This window comes from Malaclemys terrapin, chromosome 1 (assembly GCF_027887155.1).
Source record: "Malaclemys terrapin pileata isolate rMalTer1 chromosome 1, rMalTer1.hap1, whole genome shotgun sequence".
Lineage (NCBI taxonomy): Eukaryota > Metazoa > Chordata > Testudines > Emydidae > Malaclemys > Malaclemys terrapin.
The window spans coordinates 111,693,832-111,711,621 of record NC_071505.1 but is presented as its reverse complement, the minus strand read 5'-3'; the positions used below and the strand labels follow the sequence as shown (position 1 = coordinate 111,711,621).

Genomic DNA, 17,790 nt, shown 5'->3' with positions numbered 1-17,790 from the left:
GCTGAGAGATGTTAAGCTGATCTAACCTCCCGTGTAGACGGTTACTGCCTCTTGTGGACGTGGATTAACTATAGTGACCAGATAACCCCTCCTGTTCCTGTAGTGATGTTTACACTGAAGCGCTACAATGTCGCAGCTGCAGTCCAGCCACTGCAGCATTTTTAGTGAAGACAGAAGACACTCCTTCCCAATTTCTTTCCAGGTGATATTAGCTTCCCCACCCTAAGCAAGTTCTAGGAACTGATGTGCTTCACTGGTGAGGCAAGCCAGATGCCAATTGCCTGCTAAGCTGAAATGCTAGTGAGTTGGCTTTTTGTCATTGTAAATTTAGGTTCCTTGGAAGACTTCACAAGGCTGGACCAAAGAGCCTCCCCACCCCACCCCACCCCTTTAGTGTTTTGCATCAATAGGAGGGGGAGGGGAGTTCTCTTTCCAAAGGAGTTGCATCACTGAGAGACCTTCTCCCCTTTCAAGATTTCACACTGCATACGGGATTCCCCCTCTTCAGAAATTCACATCCTGCTCAAGGAGTTTTGCCCTTTAAGAATTCACACATCCTGTTGAACCTTAAGCATCTCTGGAAAGGGGCCTTTCGAATTCACATTCATGGGGCAATTACTGTCTTAAAAAAACACTCACCGGCTTACTGTTCTCAGTTTACTGCCAATATGCTACCAAGATAGCATTTAGAAGCAAACAGAAAAAAATTCTTACTGTGCCAAACGTTGCAGCATTTACCACCCAAAATACAAAATATTTACAAGACACTGCCCACAACCATACATATATTTCTGAAAATATATTTCAATTTAGAAAATAGTGCACTGCAGAGAGACATCATGCTTGTGGCACTCCATTCAGATCACTCCAGAAATTATTTGGAAGTTGCACAATGAACATAAATGTTCCCTTAATGCATCCATGTACCCCAACAGGATTTCTCAACGTTTCAAATCATGAAAACAGGCATCATCCACCATTAAGTTAAAACATCCAACATCCCCCACTACGACCCCACCAAAAAGAAAAAACTGTCCAAGCAGGAAGACTCTTACCCGTTTAGCAGAAGAGGCCAAACACAACTTAAAATTAATGCTGCATACTTTCTTGCGCAAAAACATTTCAACAAAACATACCTAACTGTATTCAACTTATGCTCATTTCTGCCTAACTCCAACCCCATCCCATGGTCTTCTTGTATGTCTACAGCCAAGGGTGACACTAGTCAGTGTAGGTCACTGCAGGACAAGCTCCTCCTATCACAACCACCATTTTGGGCAGTGACTGGGGAAGGGAACACATTTTATATTCTGCAAAGCACTGTGCAAGTTTCCAACACTAGCACTATATTTTATAATAGCAAACCAGATGATAAAATCCCAGTGTTATGATAATTTATTTGATAGATCAGTATGTGAGGGTAGTTGCTGACCCTAAATATCTTGGTTTCCTATGAGATCTCAAGCTGTTTCTCTCAATTTCTTTAATATGCCCTTTCCATTCACTCTAATATTTTTCCTCACTACCATATTGCACCATTGCACTTTTTCACCAAGCAGCTCCCCCTTCCCCCAGCCATCTACTCTATATTTTACTCATGCATCCTTCCCACAAAACCCTCAGAAGTCATCTTTGCTACTTGGCAAAACCTCTGCTTTTGATGTACACTTTAAAGTTTGAAAAAGCATCAGAGAAACACCAAAGTTGTTACATCTGTTACAAACAGATGGAAAACCCCAGGTTTAATCACATTGGTCTAAGCAGCTTATGATCTTGGGAGTAAAAGCTAGAGGCCCTGGAAGATCTACTGGGGTACACCCTTCATTCCTCCCTTCTTTTCATCTCCTTATTCTCCACATTTCATGAATTCTGAAACACACACAAATTCACACACTTAATCTATAGTTTAGAATATTAAGGCAGCAAGTGGTACTGCATTTCAAACGTTTATGGACACTGGGCAAAAAACAAACAAACAAACAAACAATTTAAAGACTACATCAAAATAACTTAAAACTTAATTTCTAAACAAAAGTAAGAATAGCCATGAATATACTGGTAAAGAGCTAGCCAAAAAACGTTACTAGAAAACATTAAGAATGGGGGATAAGGAAAGCAGAACTCGCATTGCAATTTGCTTCTACAACAGAGAATTATTTTTTTTCTTTCTTTCTGTAACTAAGACTGTAGCAATTGACTCGATAGTTTGCAGTGCTATACTCAGACGCACTGATGGACAAAAATCATCGTCACCATTACTTGTTCCAAACCCTTAAGGTGATTTGCCGACATTTGGAGTTGTCTCAACACGACACCCTCCAAAACAACACCTCTCCCCACAACAAGCTAAGCCCGTAAGGGAAGCGTGAGACGGGAATAGCTAACACACAACCAGCCTCTGTAGCCTAGACCCTTCTGGCTTGAGTTCAATTGTCACAAAGCCTTGGGGCAGTGGCACCTCCACGCACAGCCGGGGAGAAGCCAAGCTCCCCTCCCCTCCCCGGTCCCCGCAGGGATAATGGTGGCACAACAACAAACTCCAAGCCAGCCGTCCGAGGGGACACCAGACTCACTCACAGCGGTAGGGCCGGGGAGGGGGGTAGGAGGAGAGAGATTAGGAGGGTACAGTCCGGATCTTTCGCCTTAGACTGTGTGGGGAGGGGAAGCAGCCTCCCTCCGCAGGGGTCTGTGCTCATGGCGAGCAGGCAGCCACATGCCTGGCATCAATCAGCAGCCCCTGGGGGAGGTGGGCACCCAGGCAGCTCCCGGCTCTAGTCTGCCCCGAAGTTTGTCGCGGGGGGCGGGTTGGGCGTCCCGGGAGCAGACGCGGCTCTAGGTCTGTCTCGAACGGGCCGAAATGAAGCGGGATCCGGCCAGTCCCCGGGACTTGGGGGCAGTTCAGATCCGGATCCAGGCTTGGCATCGCCGGTCTCCCGGGGCTGCAGGAACCGGCTCCAGCCAGACACTCCTAGGGCAAAGTCTCCGCCAAAGAAATTTCCCCATGTGCACGGGATGCCCAGCAAGGATCCGACTTCAACCCCCTGGCACGGAGCAGGGACCAAGCCCGGGCTGCGGGGAGCGGGCGGCGGCTTTCCCCAGGGCAGAGGAGCCGCTCCCTAAACAACCCACGCAGCCCGAGAGCAGACAGCGAGAGACCGCGAGGGAGTTCCCCGCCCAGCCCCCCAGGACCTCGGGCAGCGGCTCCCTCTCAACCCCGAGACCAGGCGGGGAAGGCAGAGCAGCTGCCCGGGAACATGGGGCTGCGGCGCGGGCAGGGTTCCTGCTCCGGGGCAGCCCCGTGGAGGGGGAGGGGGATGCGGTACCATCGGGTCCCCGGACCGCTCCCCTCCGCGGCTCACCTCTATCTCGAAGTCGGGCAGACGGAAAGCGGTGCGGAAGAGGGAGCAGAAGTGAGCGATGGCCGGGACTTCCCACCAGGAGCGGAGCTCGCCCAGCCCCTCCGGCCCCCCGGTCCCCACCACGCCGCAGCCTCCGTCCTCCTCCGGGCACATCTCCCGCTCCGTCTCCGCGCTCCGCTCAACAGCAGCAGCCCAGCACCAGCGGCGGCCCCGCGCTGCCCCCTCGCCTGCGCATGGGGCTCCGGGCTGGCGCCTCGGCTCGGGGGTCTCTAGGGCCGGCGGTGGCGCTGCTGCCCCTGCTGCACGGGGGGGAGCTGCTGCTGGCGGCCGCCGCGCGGACCCATCCTCCTCCTCCTCCTCCTCGCGCCGCCGCCGCTGCTGCCCTCTCCATACAATGTAACCATCGCACCGCCGGGGAAACAGATGGGGCCGGGGGGAGGGGAGGGGGCTTCGGAGGAGGGGGGGAGGGAGAGGCGTGGCCTACGGAATGGGGTGGTGCTTAGAGGGAGAGGGTGGGGCCACCTGGGGGAAAGGGGCGTGGTCTGAGTGGGGCGCGGCCGGGGACTGGGAGATAGCGGGGCCGGAGGGGCGTGGTCTGGGGAGTGGACAAAAGAAGGACGGGGCGCTCCGGGAGAGGAGATGGGGCGAAGCCTGCGGGGGGCGGGCGGGCTAGCTAGCTAATTAGAGGCAGGGCGGGGGCGGGGCCTGGGGAGCAAAGGGGCCGGCGATGTGGGGGCCGCGCACGAGGAGGGGGCGGGGCCAGGCTCTCATCACAACAACAGGAGCCGGCTCGTTGCCCGCCGTGGCTCCACCGAGAGGCGCAGGCACCAGTGCTCGGGGGGGGGGCGGGCGCGCTCGGACCACCCTCCCCGTGGTGCTGCGCCCTGAGGGGTAGCGGCTCGCTGTTCAGTGGGGCGGGCTCGCAGTAGCTGGGGAGTTGCGGGGGGAGGTTGCTGGAAGCTGGCCGGGGCTGGGGTGCTGTTGGGGGCTGCCCAAGGGCGCGGGGGAGCAGGTGTCTGGAGTTTCTGGGCTGGGGAGCCAGGGGTGCTGAAGGCTAAGCTGTGATTTAGGAAGTGGCAGAGCACATGGGTGATGCAGCTGGTGCCGGTGCGGGGGAGGAGGTCAGAGCGGCATCATGTAGGAGAGGACTAGTCAGTATTGCTCATACCAAGTGTTCAGAAATCAGGAATCAGTCTTCAAAAGAAATCATTACTTTAACAAATCTGTGAAGGGGTGGGAGAGTCTCTATTTTGGGTTTTGAGCTTTTAGGGTGCACTTGGGTTCATGTTTTCAGGCTTTTCTTTGCAGCCAGGCAGGCTGGGGGGGGGAGGTATAGCTCAGGGTTGTGAATTCAATCCTTGAGGGGGGCCATATAGGGATCTGGGGCAAAAATCTGTCTGGGGATTGGTCCGGCTTTGAGCAGGGGGTTGGACTAGATGACCTCCTGAGGTCCCTTCCAACCCTGATATTTTATGATAGTTCTCTTCTAGTAAACCTAGATGTGCCACCTAAATCCCCATGCCACATTGCATCAGCCTTCTGCTTCACTAATGTTGCCCTGTAAATAATGTAACCCCCCCCCCCATTTAAACTAATTATCTTCAAGCTGGTGCTTGGGTGCATCAGCAGTATCTGAGACACAAGCCTGACTTAGTGCATTGGAGAAAAAGAAACCTTTTCTAATATATTTTAATATTAAGCAAAAGATAGGCCAGGTGGCAATTCACTCTTCTCACCTTCCCAGTGCAATGAGCTACAGCCAGGAGCTTGCTTGCTCTCTCTCTGCCACTGGCCTACTGGGTGAGCTTGAGCAAGTCACTTCACGTCTCTGCACCTCAGTTTCCCCCTTTGTAAAATGGAGATAATGATCTTGACCTACTGATGAAAAGCACCATATAAGACCTAGATATAATTGCTACCTGCGGCATAGGTTAAAAACAGAAGTTGCACCAGCTTAACTAAAGGGATGATGCATGCAATACATCAGTTTAAGCCTTACTTACATCAGTTTACAGAGGCAAGTTCAACAGATGTAAGCCATGTAGTGTTGACACACACAATTGCATGGGTTTAAGCATCATAGTTTTAGTTGAACTGGTGCAATGACTGTGTGTATAAAAGCTCTTTGGCTGGCCTTTTCTCCCCCTCCCGGCCTTTTCCTCCTTCATACTTCCACCTGGTTCTGGTCATTTTTAAAATTTCACTGTCTCCCCTTTTCCTTTATTCTGTTCAGTTTCTTGTCTCTGACCTTGTCCTCCCCATGTGCCTTACCTGACCATGCCACTTCCTGTATTGTCTTTACCTGGCTGCTCCTTCTCCCCTTCCCTTCTGGACTGCTGCCACTGGCTGTCATGGAACCTTTGGGTTCCAACTTTCCCTCTCTCCTCTCCTACGTATGGTGTTAACCAAAAGCTGCTGTTTGAATAGCAGCAGAGAGCAAGTGACTATCGCTCTACATGTACCTCCTCATGTTTGCATAGACTAACGTGTGTAAATGTGGGAGGGTGCATTAGAAATACCTAGGGGTCAAAATGGAGAGCTTGAAGGGAAAGGTATTGGTATTCCTTCAAGTCCCGCCTACTTCACACCAAAATAAGACAATGCTCTCAGTAGATTGTGCAGGGGATCAAAATATGACCACACATGTCTGTAGGCTCTTTAGGTTTGGCTCTGCTACCCTTCAGTGGGGTTTAAATACACCCAGGGTCTCCGTGGCATTCCTCAGGATTGGCTTCCTCTTGGTAGCTCTCAGATTAAGCACCTTGCTGGGCTCAGCACCTTGATTTGGGGAGGGAGGAGAGGGAGATTAGTGGTATCATTCAGTCAATGGTATCATCATTGGCAATTGAAATAAATAGGACAGTTCACACCTCTATTTCAGACTCTCTGCAAACTCAGGCAGATGTCATCATGTCATTTTGCATTCTGCTCAAGTTTTAAAAATTTTCTTTTCAACCATAATAGCTAGACACGTAATCTTTGTTTTACAATGAAAGCTGAGACATTGGAGAAAAAGAAGGCAGCTTGAGAGACATGCTGGTACACTGTACCACTGCATATTTGGCCCAAGTGAAGCCTCAGAAATACCTTAGAGAACACAGAGGCTGTTTAGTTCAGAGAGGAGGCAAATAAGAGGACATGGTAGAGCAGAGATTTTCAAACTATGGAGTGTGCCCCCCATATGGGGCCATGGAGGAACACTGGGGGGGCAAGCGGAAACACCAGGCGGCTCATTCCAATCCTGCATGATGGGGGCAGGGAAAGAGTGCTAGCTCCACCCTCTGACTCACCTCAGTGGGCCACCCAGCCTGTGGGTCAGTGTCAACATTTGCATGGCCGTGCCGATTTCCACTCCTGACAACCTCCATGCCTAGTGCTGGCTACACCCCAAGAGACCATGGCATGCTCCTTCCCCCACCCTGAAAACCTGATGGGGGAGGGGCAGAGGGGCAGGTATTGGCCCTGCCCTAATGGTGCAACCTCACTGCGAAGTAGCAGAAGCTCATTGCTGAAGAAGCCTTGGCTGTACCAATAGTTATTATCTGTGTATTTGAAAGTTACAGATGTAGGCAACTTAATTAAAGTTGTATTAAGGTCTCTGTTAGGTTTATGTAAGCTATCAAGCATACTTTTACACGTGTCTGTTTTTCTCTGGGTTGGGGCAGTGCAACCAAAATTGTAACTGTGGGCGGGGGTTCAGCTGAAAAAGTTTGAAAACCTCTGTGGCAGAGCTATATAAAATAATTAATGGTCTAGAAGAAAAGGCAAACTGTGAGCCCCTGTTTACCCTTTTTCATACTAGATCATCAAGGAACATCCAATGAAACTGAAAGGTAGCAAATTTAAAATGACAAAAGGAAATAGTTTACACCATGGATAATTAACATATGGCATTCATTACCATAAGGTATCATTGAGGCAAAGAGATTAGTAGGATTTCAAAAAGGATTAGACATTTATATGGATATTGAGAACATTTATGGTTACTTCTTTAGACACGATAAAAATAAATTTTAGAAAGAATGTAAACCCTTAGGCTTCAGGGCATAAAATAACCACTAAACTAATGGTTGTGGATTAGGGAGGAAGGTCCCTCATGCAGAGTGTTCTATAATTGTCCAGGGTTTCTTGCACCTCCCTTTGAAGGATCAGGTAGTGGCAACTGTCCAGAGAGGATACTAGATTAGAGGGACCACTGGTCTGATCTGGTATGCTAATTCCTATGTATTTATGTGGATAAGGACTATGAATGTCACTAGTGAAATGGGGCAGTGATGTGGATAAATGGTGTTACATGTTTTACAGTGTTACAAGAGCTAGCATCAGGCATTCCTCAGACACAGACCTCATTCTCATTTGTTGTAAATTTCACACCCGCCGCAGAGATTTCCCAGGCACTCTTTTGCTCCCTACCTTGCCAAGATGCCTGCCTAGATACATACTGTTTCTCAGTTTATTATTTATCTTTCTAAGTACACTCTTTGTGTCTATTCTCCCCAGAACTGTACATGAGTTACTTTAAAAAAAAAAACTGTCCTTTGGCAGGCAATCTATTATTTACATGAGACCAAAATGTTAGTGGCAGGATCATTTCAGCCTTTTTCAATAAGGACTCTAAGACTCTGTACTGAGCAGGGAGGCTGCTGCTCTCTTGTGTATTGTATCTGCCTGTGCTGGATTAATCCAGCTCCAGCTATCCTATGGTCAGTGCAGAGGGAGGAGGTTGCAGGCTTGCAGCCTAGCAAATAGCGTTTTAACAACACACAAGAGCAGCGCAAAATACAATAACTTTGTGTGAGAAATTTCAGGGTGACAAGGCCTCTGTGAACCCTATAAGATTATTTGTCTTCTAAATTAGGTCTGATTTCTTCTTAGAACTCTTTCTTGATCCTGTTGCCGTATAGCGTAGTTTATTTTGTATGTACATTTCCCTCTGTACTGACATTCCTTCTTGAATTCCTGTAGTGTCCGGCTGTGGCTTATCTTATTGTCGCATCTCCCCTTGTTCTTGACACTAGGTCAAACAGCTTTGTACCATCCCAGCTCTCTATCCCATTAAGAATTTTGTGAATCTTAATGAAGTCTCCTAATCTCTCCTTTTCAAAAGAGCTACAGTCCTAATTTCTCTTAAAATTTTTAGATTAATTTGGCTCCCTCTATCGTCCCAGTTACTTATGGTGAACCCATTCTGTTGCTATAATGTTATTTTTATATGAAGGTGCCTGGAACTGCCCACAGCAGTGTATGTACTGACAGACTCTCAAGCTGTTCTTGAATCACTTTTTTAGATGTGTTATATTAAACACAAATGCCTGTGCTCTTGCAGATTTGATTTGCCTTTTTCCTGCTGTTGTGCACAGTGCGAAGATGGCAGTTCCTCTTTGTCCTTGTCTACCCCCTACATGCGTGCACACCTCATCTGTGTTTTCCTGCAAATACTCAGTGTTCCAATCTCACAAGCAAAGCATTCTATGACCAATGTCTCTTCCTTACTGCGCTCAACCATCTTCTCCTGCTTGTTGTTTCTCTGTGCCACCTCTAATGCCCCACTTGCTCAGTGTTTTTTCTCCCCCTTGTCCTCTTTCTCCCCCTACACTTCTGTTTATTGTTCCCACAAACCACCGCCCCCTACACCTTTTTTCTACATACTCTTTCTTCCTTCCTACCCCAAATCCTCTAGCAGCTGAATTGTTTGTACTATGTAAAACCGTATTGAGAGGGAACGCTGAGTTGATGGAACAAAGGAGATCCACACATCTTTGTTCAAGATCAACACTGGGTTTCCTGAAGAAATCTGCCAAATTCCAAGTGCCAATATTAAAACAAATGTTTCCAGGTGACTTAGGGACTGAAAAGTCCCAGCTCTTGTGTGAAGGAATCAATTGGCTGGTGATGAGGGAAAGGGAGGAATATTTTCCACTTCCCCTGGAAAGGCTTGAGATATTTAACCTGCTTTGGCATAAATTAAATGCAGCATTAGTTTAATGTCAGATATGTCTTCTGTCAGGGGCCTGTATCCTGCCCTTGGACAAGGATGGATTGTGACTGAATAGGCCTGTTCCATCTCTAACTACTGTGCTGCTATAATCAATAAGGGTCTCTAATTTTTATTGCTTCCTTCCCTTTACATTCAGGGTTTCTGGTTTTAGGTTAAACCCTGCTGTACAAAATGTGAGAAGAGATTTTTTTTTTTTTAATCTAAATAGAAATCCCTGCAGTCTGCCATTTTTGGAGTGTTTGAACTGTTTGCACTGCAGAAGAGCCAGCGAAACCTGAAGTGCCCTGTTCTCGTGAGGGGCTCATTCCCAGGAGCATGGGGCTTCAGAGTGGTCCAATTTTTCATAAAAATCAAGGAGAACAATATTTTAAACATAGATTAAAACCGGTTTATTCAAAACAGACATAACTTGTTGAACTCTTAACACCCAAACCACTGCCTTACATTCTCTGTGTGAATTGCTTCAGCTCACTACTCTAGCTACAGTTCTGAATTTTATTGCTCCCTGGTTTGTATTGAGTTCCCTCAGTAGTTTATTGTCAGCAAGTCTCATCACCTTTGCTGCACACTCCTTCATTTAACTCAGATGTATAAAATAGAAGATACTTCCAATCTAGTCACCTTCCTACATCCCAAGATGCTTCTACTCTCTAGGGATTGTCTCAGATGTCCCAACCAATTCCATATGTCCTCAAGTTTCTCATTCCCTCTCTTCTGCCTCCTGAGCGTATAGATTTGGTGGTGAACATGGTACTGTTCAAAAGCCTTTTTTTAACACGGGACATCTTGTAGCTGAATGCACAGGACTTGGAGACCGGGTGCCTGAGTTCTATTTCCTGGATCTGCCATGGACTTCCTTTGTGACCTTGGTCAAGTTATCTGATCTGTCAATGCCTCAGTTTCCTTATATGTAATGTGATGAGAATGATAGTGACCTTTCTTAGAGGGGTGTTTTGACGCTTAGTCATAAAACACTTTGAGATTCTTAGCTGACAGACATTACTGAAGTATTCGCTATTGTTTGTATTGTGGATGTGCCCATAAGCCCCAATCTGGATGAGGCCCTCATAGTGCAAGGTACTGTACAAACATATAGATACAGAGTCCCTGCCTCAAAGTGTTTATAATTTCATTTTGGACAAGATACTAGTGTGTGAGACCAAAAAAAGGGAGGGGGAGGGAAGATAAGGCTAATGACAATCTGAAGTTTTCAGACTCTTATCATGTGGACCACATTTTAGTAGATAGTCTGATGGGCCACCTCCTGACCAGTCAGCTGGCTGCAGGCCCAGCACAGTCTGTGCCAAACAGAGTTTGTGAGCCACTGACTTACATACTACTTGTCTTCTTGACAGTTCCAAACCATATGAAATAAACTAAATCAGCTATACCTGACTCCTATACGAAGAAACAATAATTGGTTGGCTGATTTCTTGGAGGCATCACAGCAGAAGTGGTCATGAAAAGAGGGTTGTGGTTTGCCAATTAATTTGGGAAGGATGCTCCGTCCATAAGAGATCAGAACAGGGAGCTAAGGACAGAGTCCCTTGGGACACTCATGGAGAGTGGCTGTGGGGAGGAGGAAGATCCACCAAGAAAGATTCCAGCAGAATAGCAGTGATGTAGGCGGAGAACAAGGAGAATATCACAAGAGGGGGAGATTTCAAGAAGGGGAGAATATGACTGACAGTGTCAAAAGCAGCGGAGATGATGAAACTGGAGCAGAGGCTTGGAGAGGTTGTTGGAGATCCCGGAGAGAGCAAATTCAGTGGAGTTGAAGAGAGCTGAAGCGTGATTAGAGAAGATCTAGCATAGAGTTAAAGGAAAGGAACATGAGGCAGTAGTTGTAGACATCCTGTTCTGTGAGTTAAAGGCGAAGAAGAAAAAACTTGTGTGGAAGAGAGGGTGGCAATGACAGGAGGAGGATGTGGAAGGAGATGGTTGGAGTCCCAAGAGAGGGAGCAGTGCTTAGTAAAGACGAGGTCAAGCTGGTGGCTATTTTGGGGAGCAGGAGAGTTAATGCAGGTCTTAGGGTGGAACAAGTAGGTGAAATCAGGAACATGTGAAATGAGAGGTTTGGACAGGAAATCAGTGTGAAAGTTGAGGTCATCAAGGATAAGGGTGGGAGAGTGTGGTGAAAGGGAGAACTGGATGTTAGAGTCAAAGAAAGTGGGCAGGAAGGAGCTGGGTGGGCACAGATAATAAGTATACGAAGGCAGAGAAGAGATCAGGGCTTGATGGAGTGTTGCTCTAATAAGGAGTGGGGAAGAGGAGGAGTTGGAAGCCGGAGTAGCATGAGAGGAGAAGTCTGACATCCCCACCCAGCACACTTAGGGCAAGTCTACACTTAGGATGACCAAATCACCACACTAAAATATCGGGACACATTGGGGTGCCATCAGTCCTGCCCACAGTCCATCCTGACTCTTCCCAGGCTCCACCCTCACTCTGCCCCAGGTCCTGCCTGCTCCCCACTCAGCCCCCCGCCACGCCCTTCCTCATCCTCTGGCCTGCCGCTGGCTTGCTGCGTCCCTCTTCAGACCCCCACCCACCGCTTGCCTCCCCGCCCGCTCGCTTGCCCACCCGCTGCTCGCCTCTTCACCCCCCTGCCCGCCACTCACCCCTATGGTGCCGACATCCCCTCTGCCAGGTGGATGCTCGCCCACCCTCTGCCTCTTCCTGCCCCTGCACTGCCCTCACTCTGCCCCCATTCCACCTCCTTCCCCCAAGTCCCCGCTCCTGCTCTGCCTCTTCTCCGCCTCTTCCCCTGAGCGTGCTGCGTACCCGCTCCTCCACCCTCCCTCCTGGAAAGCGCTAAGTGGTGGGAAGCGCTGGAGGGGGGGAGGAGCGGGGACACAACGCGCTGAGGGGAGGAGGCTGCAATTTTTCCCTGTGGGTGCTCCAGCGCCTCCCTCCTGCTTGCCTCATTACCTGAATATTGGGACAAATGGCTTCCCAATCATACATTGATCGGGATGTGGGACAAAGGATTAAATATCGGGACATCTGGTCACCCAATCTGTACTAGAAGCACTACAGGGTGCAGCTGCATGGCTGGTGAAAATGTTCTATGCTGACGGGAGAGAGCTCTCCTGTTGGCATAATAAAACCACCAAGGCGGTAGCTATGCTGGCGAGAGAAGCTCTCCTACCGACATAGTGCTGGCCACACCAGCGCTTAGGTCGGTGTAACTTGCGTCACTCAGGGGGTTATTCACACCCTGAGCAACGTAAGTTGTATCAACATAACCTGTAGTGTAGACAAGCCCTTAGTTTGTAGCTGTGGTGCAGTCAACCAGAAGCACACCTTCTCTTGCTTGAATGAGGTGCATGCTATGGGTAGTCTAGGGTTAAATCTTTAGCTATGTTTTTACATATGTATGATTGCAAATTCTAGCTTGGACAGGGCACAAATCATTTGTTCCTAATTGTATTTAACAGTGGGATGCAGGAGATCATACACCAGTCCTGTAGCCTAGAGTTAAACATAATTAGCAACAAACATTTGTACCCTATCCACACTAGAATTTGCAGTCATGTTAGCACATGTTCATCAACATGTTAAAACATGACTAAAAATTAAAATGTAGACATACCCTAATTGTTACACTTTTAAAAATGCAGTTGCAAAAGTGAAGTTCCATATTTATTCTACCTCCAGGATTTCTGTATCCAATCTGCTCAGTTTACAAGTTAAAATATGATTTGTCAATCACAAGACAGAGACTGTTGCTTCTGCAAGTCTGACCTAGCATCTGAAAGGCTACCGCTGCTCTTTCTGCCTCTTGTGATGTCACAGTATTTAAGATTTTGCAATTAGAACGTAGCTGAAAATGTTGCTGATGCACTGCAAGACAAACCACAGTATTCAGGAATAACTTCACCTACTACTGAATTGCAGCCACCTCTGGGATGAAACCTAGCAGAAGCTTAACAGCACTTGCATCCCTGCACCTTAGGAGAGAAAGTTAGGAACACCATAGCAAATTTAAACTAAATGGGGCATTTTAGGCAGTCAGAAAGTAATTACCCAGTGGGAATGTGGCTAGGATAGATATGGTAAAGTCTTCTGTCCACTGTAGCTCCTCTGCTGAAGTACATATCAAGCTAGGAGATCTAAACCTTAGGTCTCAACAGATTTTCTGCTCCTAATCCATTGAATCTGAAAACCACAGGTTGTAACTTGATGTTTTGTCCCCTGGAGAGCAATCATCAGGATAACAAAAATCTGTGGCAATGGATTTTGAGCTCTGGAATCTGGATCTTTCAGAATTCTTCAAGATCAAAGAGCTGAACTAAAATGATCCCAATGTGTATCTGTTCTTTTGTGGTCAGCCATGAGCACAGCTGAGGCGGAGCGTGGCTGCTAAGCACTGATAGGTAGATCTGTCAGAGAAGTGAGAAACACGCTGGCTTGAATAGCCACAAACAACTGACAAAAGATGACAGGTTACAAAGTAGCAGCCGTGTTAGTCTGTATCCGCAAAAAGAACAGGAGTACTTGTGGCACCTTAGGGTATGTCTACACTACGGGATTAATCCGAATTTATATAATTTGAATTTGGGAAACAGATTGTATAAAGTCGAAATGTATGCAGCCACACTAAGCACATTAATGCGGTGGTGTGCGTCCAAGTACTGGGGCTAGCGTCGATTTCTGGAGCATTGCACTGTGGGTAGCTATCCCATAGCTATCCCATAGTTTCCGCAGTCTCCCGCGCCCATTGGAATTCTGGGTTGAGATCCCAGTGCCTGATGGGACAAAAAACATCGTCGCAGGTGGTTCTGGGTACAGCCTCACCTCCTCCCTCCCTCCCTCCCTGCATGAAAGCAACGGACGGCAGACAACCATTTCGCGCCTTTTTTCCTGGGTGAACACTGCAGACTCCATACCACGGCAAGCATGGAGCCCGCTCAGCTCAAGACAGCAGTCATGAACATTGTAAACACCTCGCGCGTTCTCGTGGAGTTTATGCTGAGCCAGGACCAGAAAAACGAGGCGAGGAGGCAGCGGCGTGGCAGCATGATGAGGACATGGACATGGACACGGACACGGACACAGAATTCTGTGAAACCACGGGCCCCGGTGCTTTGGAGATCATGTTGTTAATGGGGCAGGTTCTATCCATGGAACGCCGATTCTGGGCAAGGGAAACAAGCACAGACTGGTGGGACCGCATAGTGTTGCAGGTGTGGGACGATTCCCAGTGGCTGCGGAACTTTCACATGCGTAAGGGCACTTTCATGGAACTTTGTGACTTGCTGTCCCCTGCCCTGAAATGCCAGAATACCAAGATGAGAGCAGCCCTCACAGTTGAGAAGCACGTGACGATAGCCCTGTGGAAGCTTGCAACGCCAGACAGCTACCGGTCAGTCGGGAATCAATTTGGAGTGGGCAAATCTACTGTGGGGGCTGCTGTGATGCAAGTAGCCAAAGCAATCACTCAGGTGCTGCTACGAAAGTTAGTGACTCTGGGAAATGTTCAGGCCATAGTGGATGGCTTTGCTGCAATGGGATTCCCTAACTGTGGTGGGGCGATAGATGGAACCCATATCCCTATCTTGGCACCGGAGCACCAAGCCACCGAGTACATAAACCGCAAGGGGTACTTTTCAATGGTGCTGCAAGCACTTGTGGATCACAAGGGACGTTTCACCAACATCAATGCGGGCTGGGCGGGAAGGGTTCATGACGCTCGCGTCTTCAGGAACACTACTCTGTTTAAAGGGCTGCAGCAAGGGACTTACTTTCCGGACCAGAAAATAACCGTTGAGGATGTTGAAATGCCAATAGTTATTCTTGGGGACCCAGCCTACCCCTTAATGCCATGGCTCATGAAGCCATACACAGGCAGCCTGGACAGGAGTCAGGAGCTGTTCAACTACAGGCTGAGCAAGTGCAGAATGGTGGTAGAATGTGCATTTGGCCGTTTAAAAGGTCGCTGGCGTTCATTATTGACTCGCTCAGACCTCAGCCAAAGAAATCTCCCCATTGTTATTTCTGCTTGCTGCGTGCTCCACAATCTCTGTGAAAGTAAGGGGGAGACCTTTATGGCGGGGTGGGAGGCTGAGGCAAATCGCCTGGCTGCTGATTACGCGCAGCCAGACACCAGGGCGATTAGAAGAGCACACCAGGAAGCGCTGTGCATCAGAGAAGCTTTGAAAACCAGTTTCATGACTGGCCAGGCTACAGTGTGAAATATCTGTTTGTTTCTCCTTCATGAAAACCTGCCCCCTTTATTGACTCATTTCCTTTAAGGAACCCACCCTCCCCCTTCCCCCAGCTTGCTTTCAAACCAAATAAAGTCACTATCATTTAAAAATCATGTATTCTTTATTAATAGATTAGAAAAAGAGGGAGGGAACCCGGGTGGGATTTGGGAGGAGGATCGGTGGGAAGAAAAAGGCCACTAAAAAAAGGTTAAAAAAATGACAGCCTTTTGCTTGGGCTGTCCACTGGGGTGGAATGGGAAGATGTACGGAGCCTCCCCCCCCCCCTGCGTTCTTACACGTCTGGGTGAGGAGGATATGGAGGGGGAGGGGGGTACAGGGGCTGTAGCGGCAGTCTGTTTTCCTGCAGCCGTTCCTGAAGCTCCACCAGACGCCGGAGCATGTCTGTTTGCTCACGCAGCAGCCCCAGCGTTGCATCCTGCCTCTTCTGATCTTCCTGCCGCCACCTCTCATCTCGAGCGTCTCTCCTGTCCTCACGTTGGTCCCTCCTGTCCTCACGTTGGTCCCTCCTGTCCTCACGTTCACTGGCTTCTTTCCTATACTTTGAAACCGTTTCCTTCCACTCATTCAGATGAGCTCTGTCACTGCGAGTGGAGTCCATAATTTCTGCAAACATCTCGTCTCGCGTCTTCTTTTTACGACGCCTTATCTGTGATAGCCTTCGGGATGGAGGAGGGAGACTTGAGGAATTTGCAGCTGCTGTAGGGAGGGGAAAAAAGAGAGAATTAAAAAGATACATTTTGCAGAACAATGCTTATACTTTTTCAGGGTGACCAACACTATTCACATTACATAGCACATGTGATTTCTGTGCAAGGTCGCATTTTGCCTCTTAATACTGAGTGCCTGTGGCTTTGCTGCTAGAGATCACAGGTCCGGGCAACAGAATTCGGCTTGCATGCGGCCATGGTAAGCCATTGTCTTTCGGCTTCTGCGCCCTCCTTTCCCACATACCAAGCAAAGCCCGTAGAGTGCTGCGGTTTTTCTGTTAACATTCAGCAGCAGCAGAAAACAAACTAACCACCCCCCCCCTCCCGCCATGAATTCTCTGGGATGATCGCTGTACCCCTCCCCCCACCGCGTGGCTGGTATCAGGGAAGATCCCTGCAGGAACCAAACTAACCCCCCCCGCCACCCCCCTCCCGCCATAAATTCTCTGGGATGCTCACGGTACTCCTCCCCCCACCGCGTGGCTGGTAACAGGGAAGATCCCTGCTAGCCAAACGCGAAAAGCTCAGGGCCAATTTCCCATCTGCGCTTGGCTAACTGCAGGGAAGGATTTATTTTCAGCCACAGGCAAACAGCCCAGTAGGAAAGGCCACCTCTGTCCCCTTAATTAAGTTCCCGTATTTCAACCAGGTTACCATGAGTGATATCACTCTCCTGAGGATTACACAACAAGATAAAGAACGGATGTTGCTTGAATGCCAGCAAACACCAGGACCATACGCTGCCAGGCTTTGTCAGGCAATGATACCAGATTACTTGCTGCAAGCATGGCGTGGTCAAGTGTCCTACCATGGAGGACGGAATAAGGATGCACTGCCCAGAAACCTTGTGGCAAGGCTTTTGGAGTACCTCCAGGAGAGCTTCATGGAGATGTCCCTGGAGGATTTCCGCTCCATCCCCAGACACGTTAACAGACTTTTCCAGTAGCTGAACTGACCGCGAATGCATCCCAAGTCCTCAGGGCAAAGTAATCATTAAAAACCGTTTGCTTTTAAAACAAGTTTAATATTTTACAAGGTAAACTCACCTGAGGTCCCTTCCATGGGGTCATGGTCTTGGATACTGGCTTGGGAGGGTTGGGAGGGTACTTCAGTCAGGCTGAGAAAAAGATCCTGGCTGTTGGGGAGAACGGAGTGCTGTGTGCTCTCTGCAAGATCCTCCTCCTCCTCCTCTTCCCCATCGGCAGAATCCTCAGGTGTAGCTGATGAGACTATCCCCGACCCGGAATCCACGATCACAGGTGGGGTAGTGGTGGCGGCCCCCCCTAGAATTGCATGCAGCTCGGCGTAGAAGCGGCATGTCCGCGGCTCTGACCCAAAGCGACCGTTTGCCTCCTTTGTTTTTTGATAGGCTTGTCTGAGCTCCTTGACTTTCACGCGGCACTGATCTGAGTCCCTATTGTGGCCTCTCTCCATCATGCCCTTGGAGATTTTTTCAAAAGTTTTGGCATTTCGTCTTTTAGAACGAAGTTCTG

The 17,790-nt window shown here is 48.7% G+C and overlaps 1 protein-coding gene across 1 annotated transcript in view; it reads right to left on the bottom strand.

Moving 5' to 3' along the window:
• Positions 1-3,729, bottom strand: part of LOC128840919 (chromatin remodeling regulator CECR2) — a 132,053-nt gene extending 128,324 nt beyond the window's left edge. Inside the window, exon 1 of the mRNA XM_054035497.1 lies at positions 3,360-3,729. Coding sequence (XP_053891472.1) covers positions 3,360-3,512 — 153 coding nt within the window. The 5' untranslated portion in view covers positions 3,513-3,729. The remainder of the gene's footprint in view (positions 1-3,359) is intronic.
• Between the last annotated feature and the right edge of the window lie 14,061 nt (positions 3,730-17,790).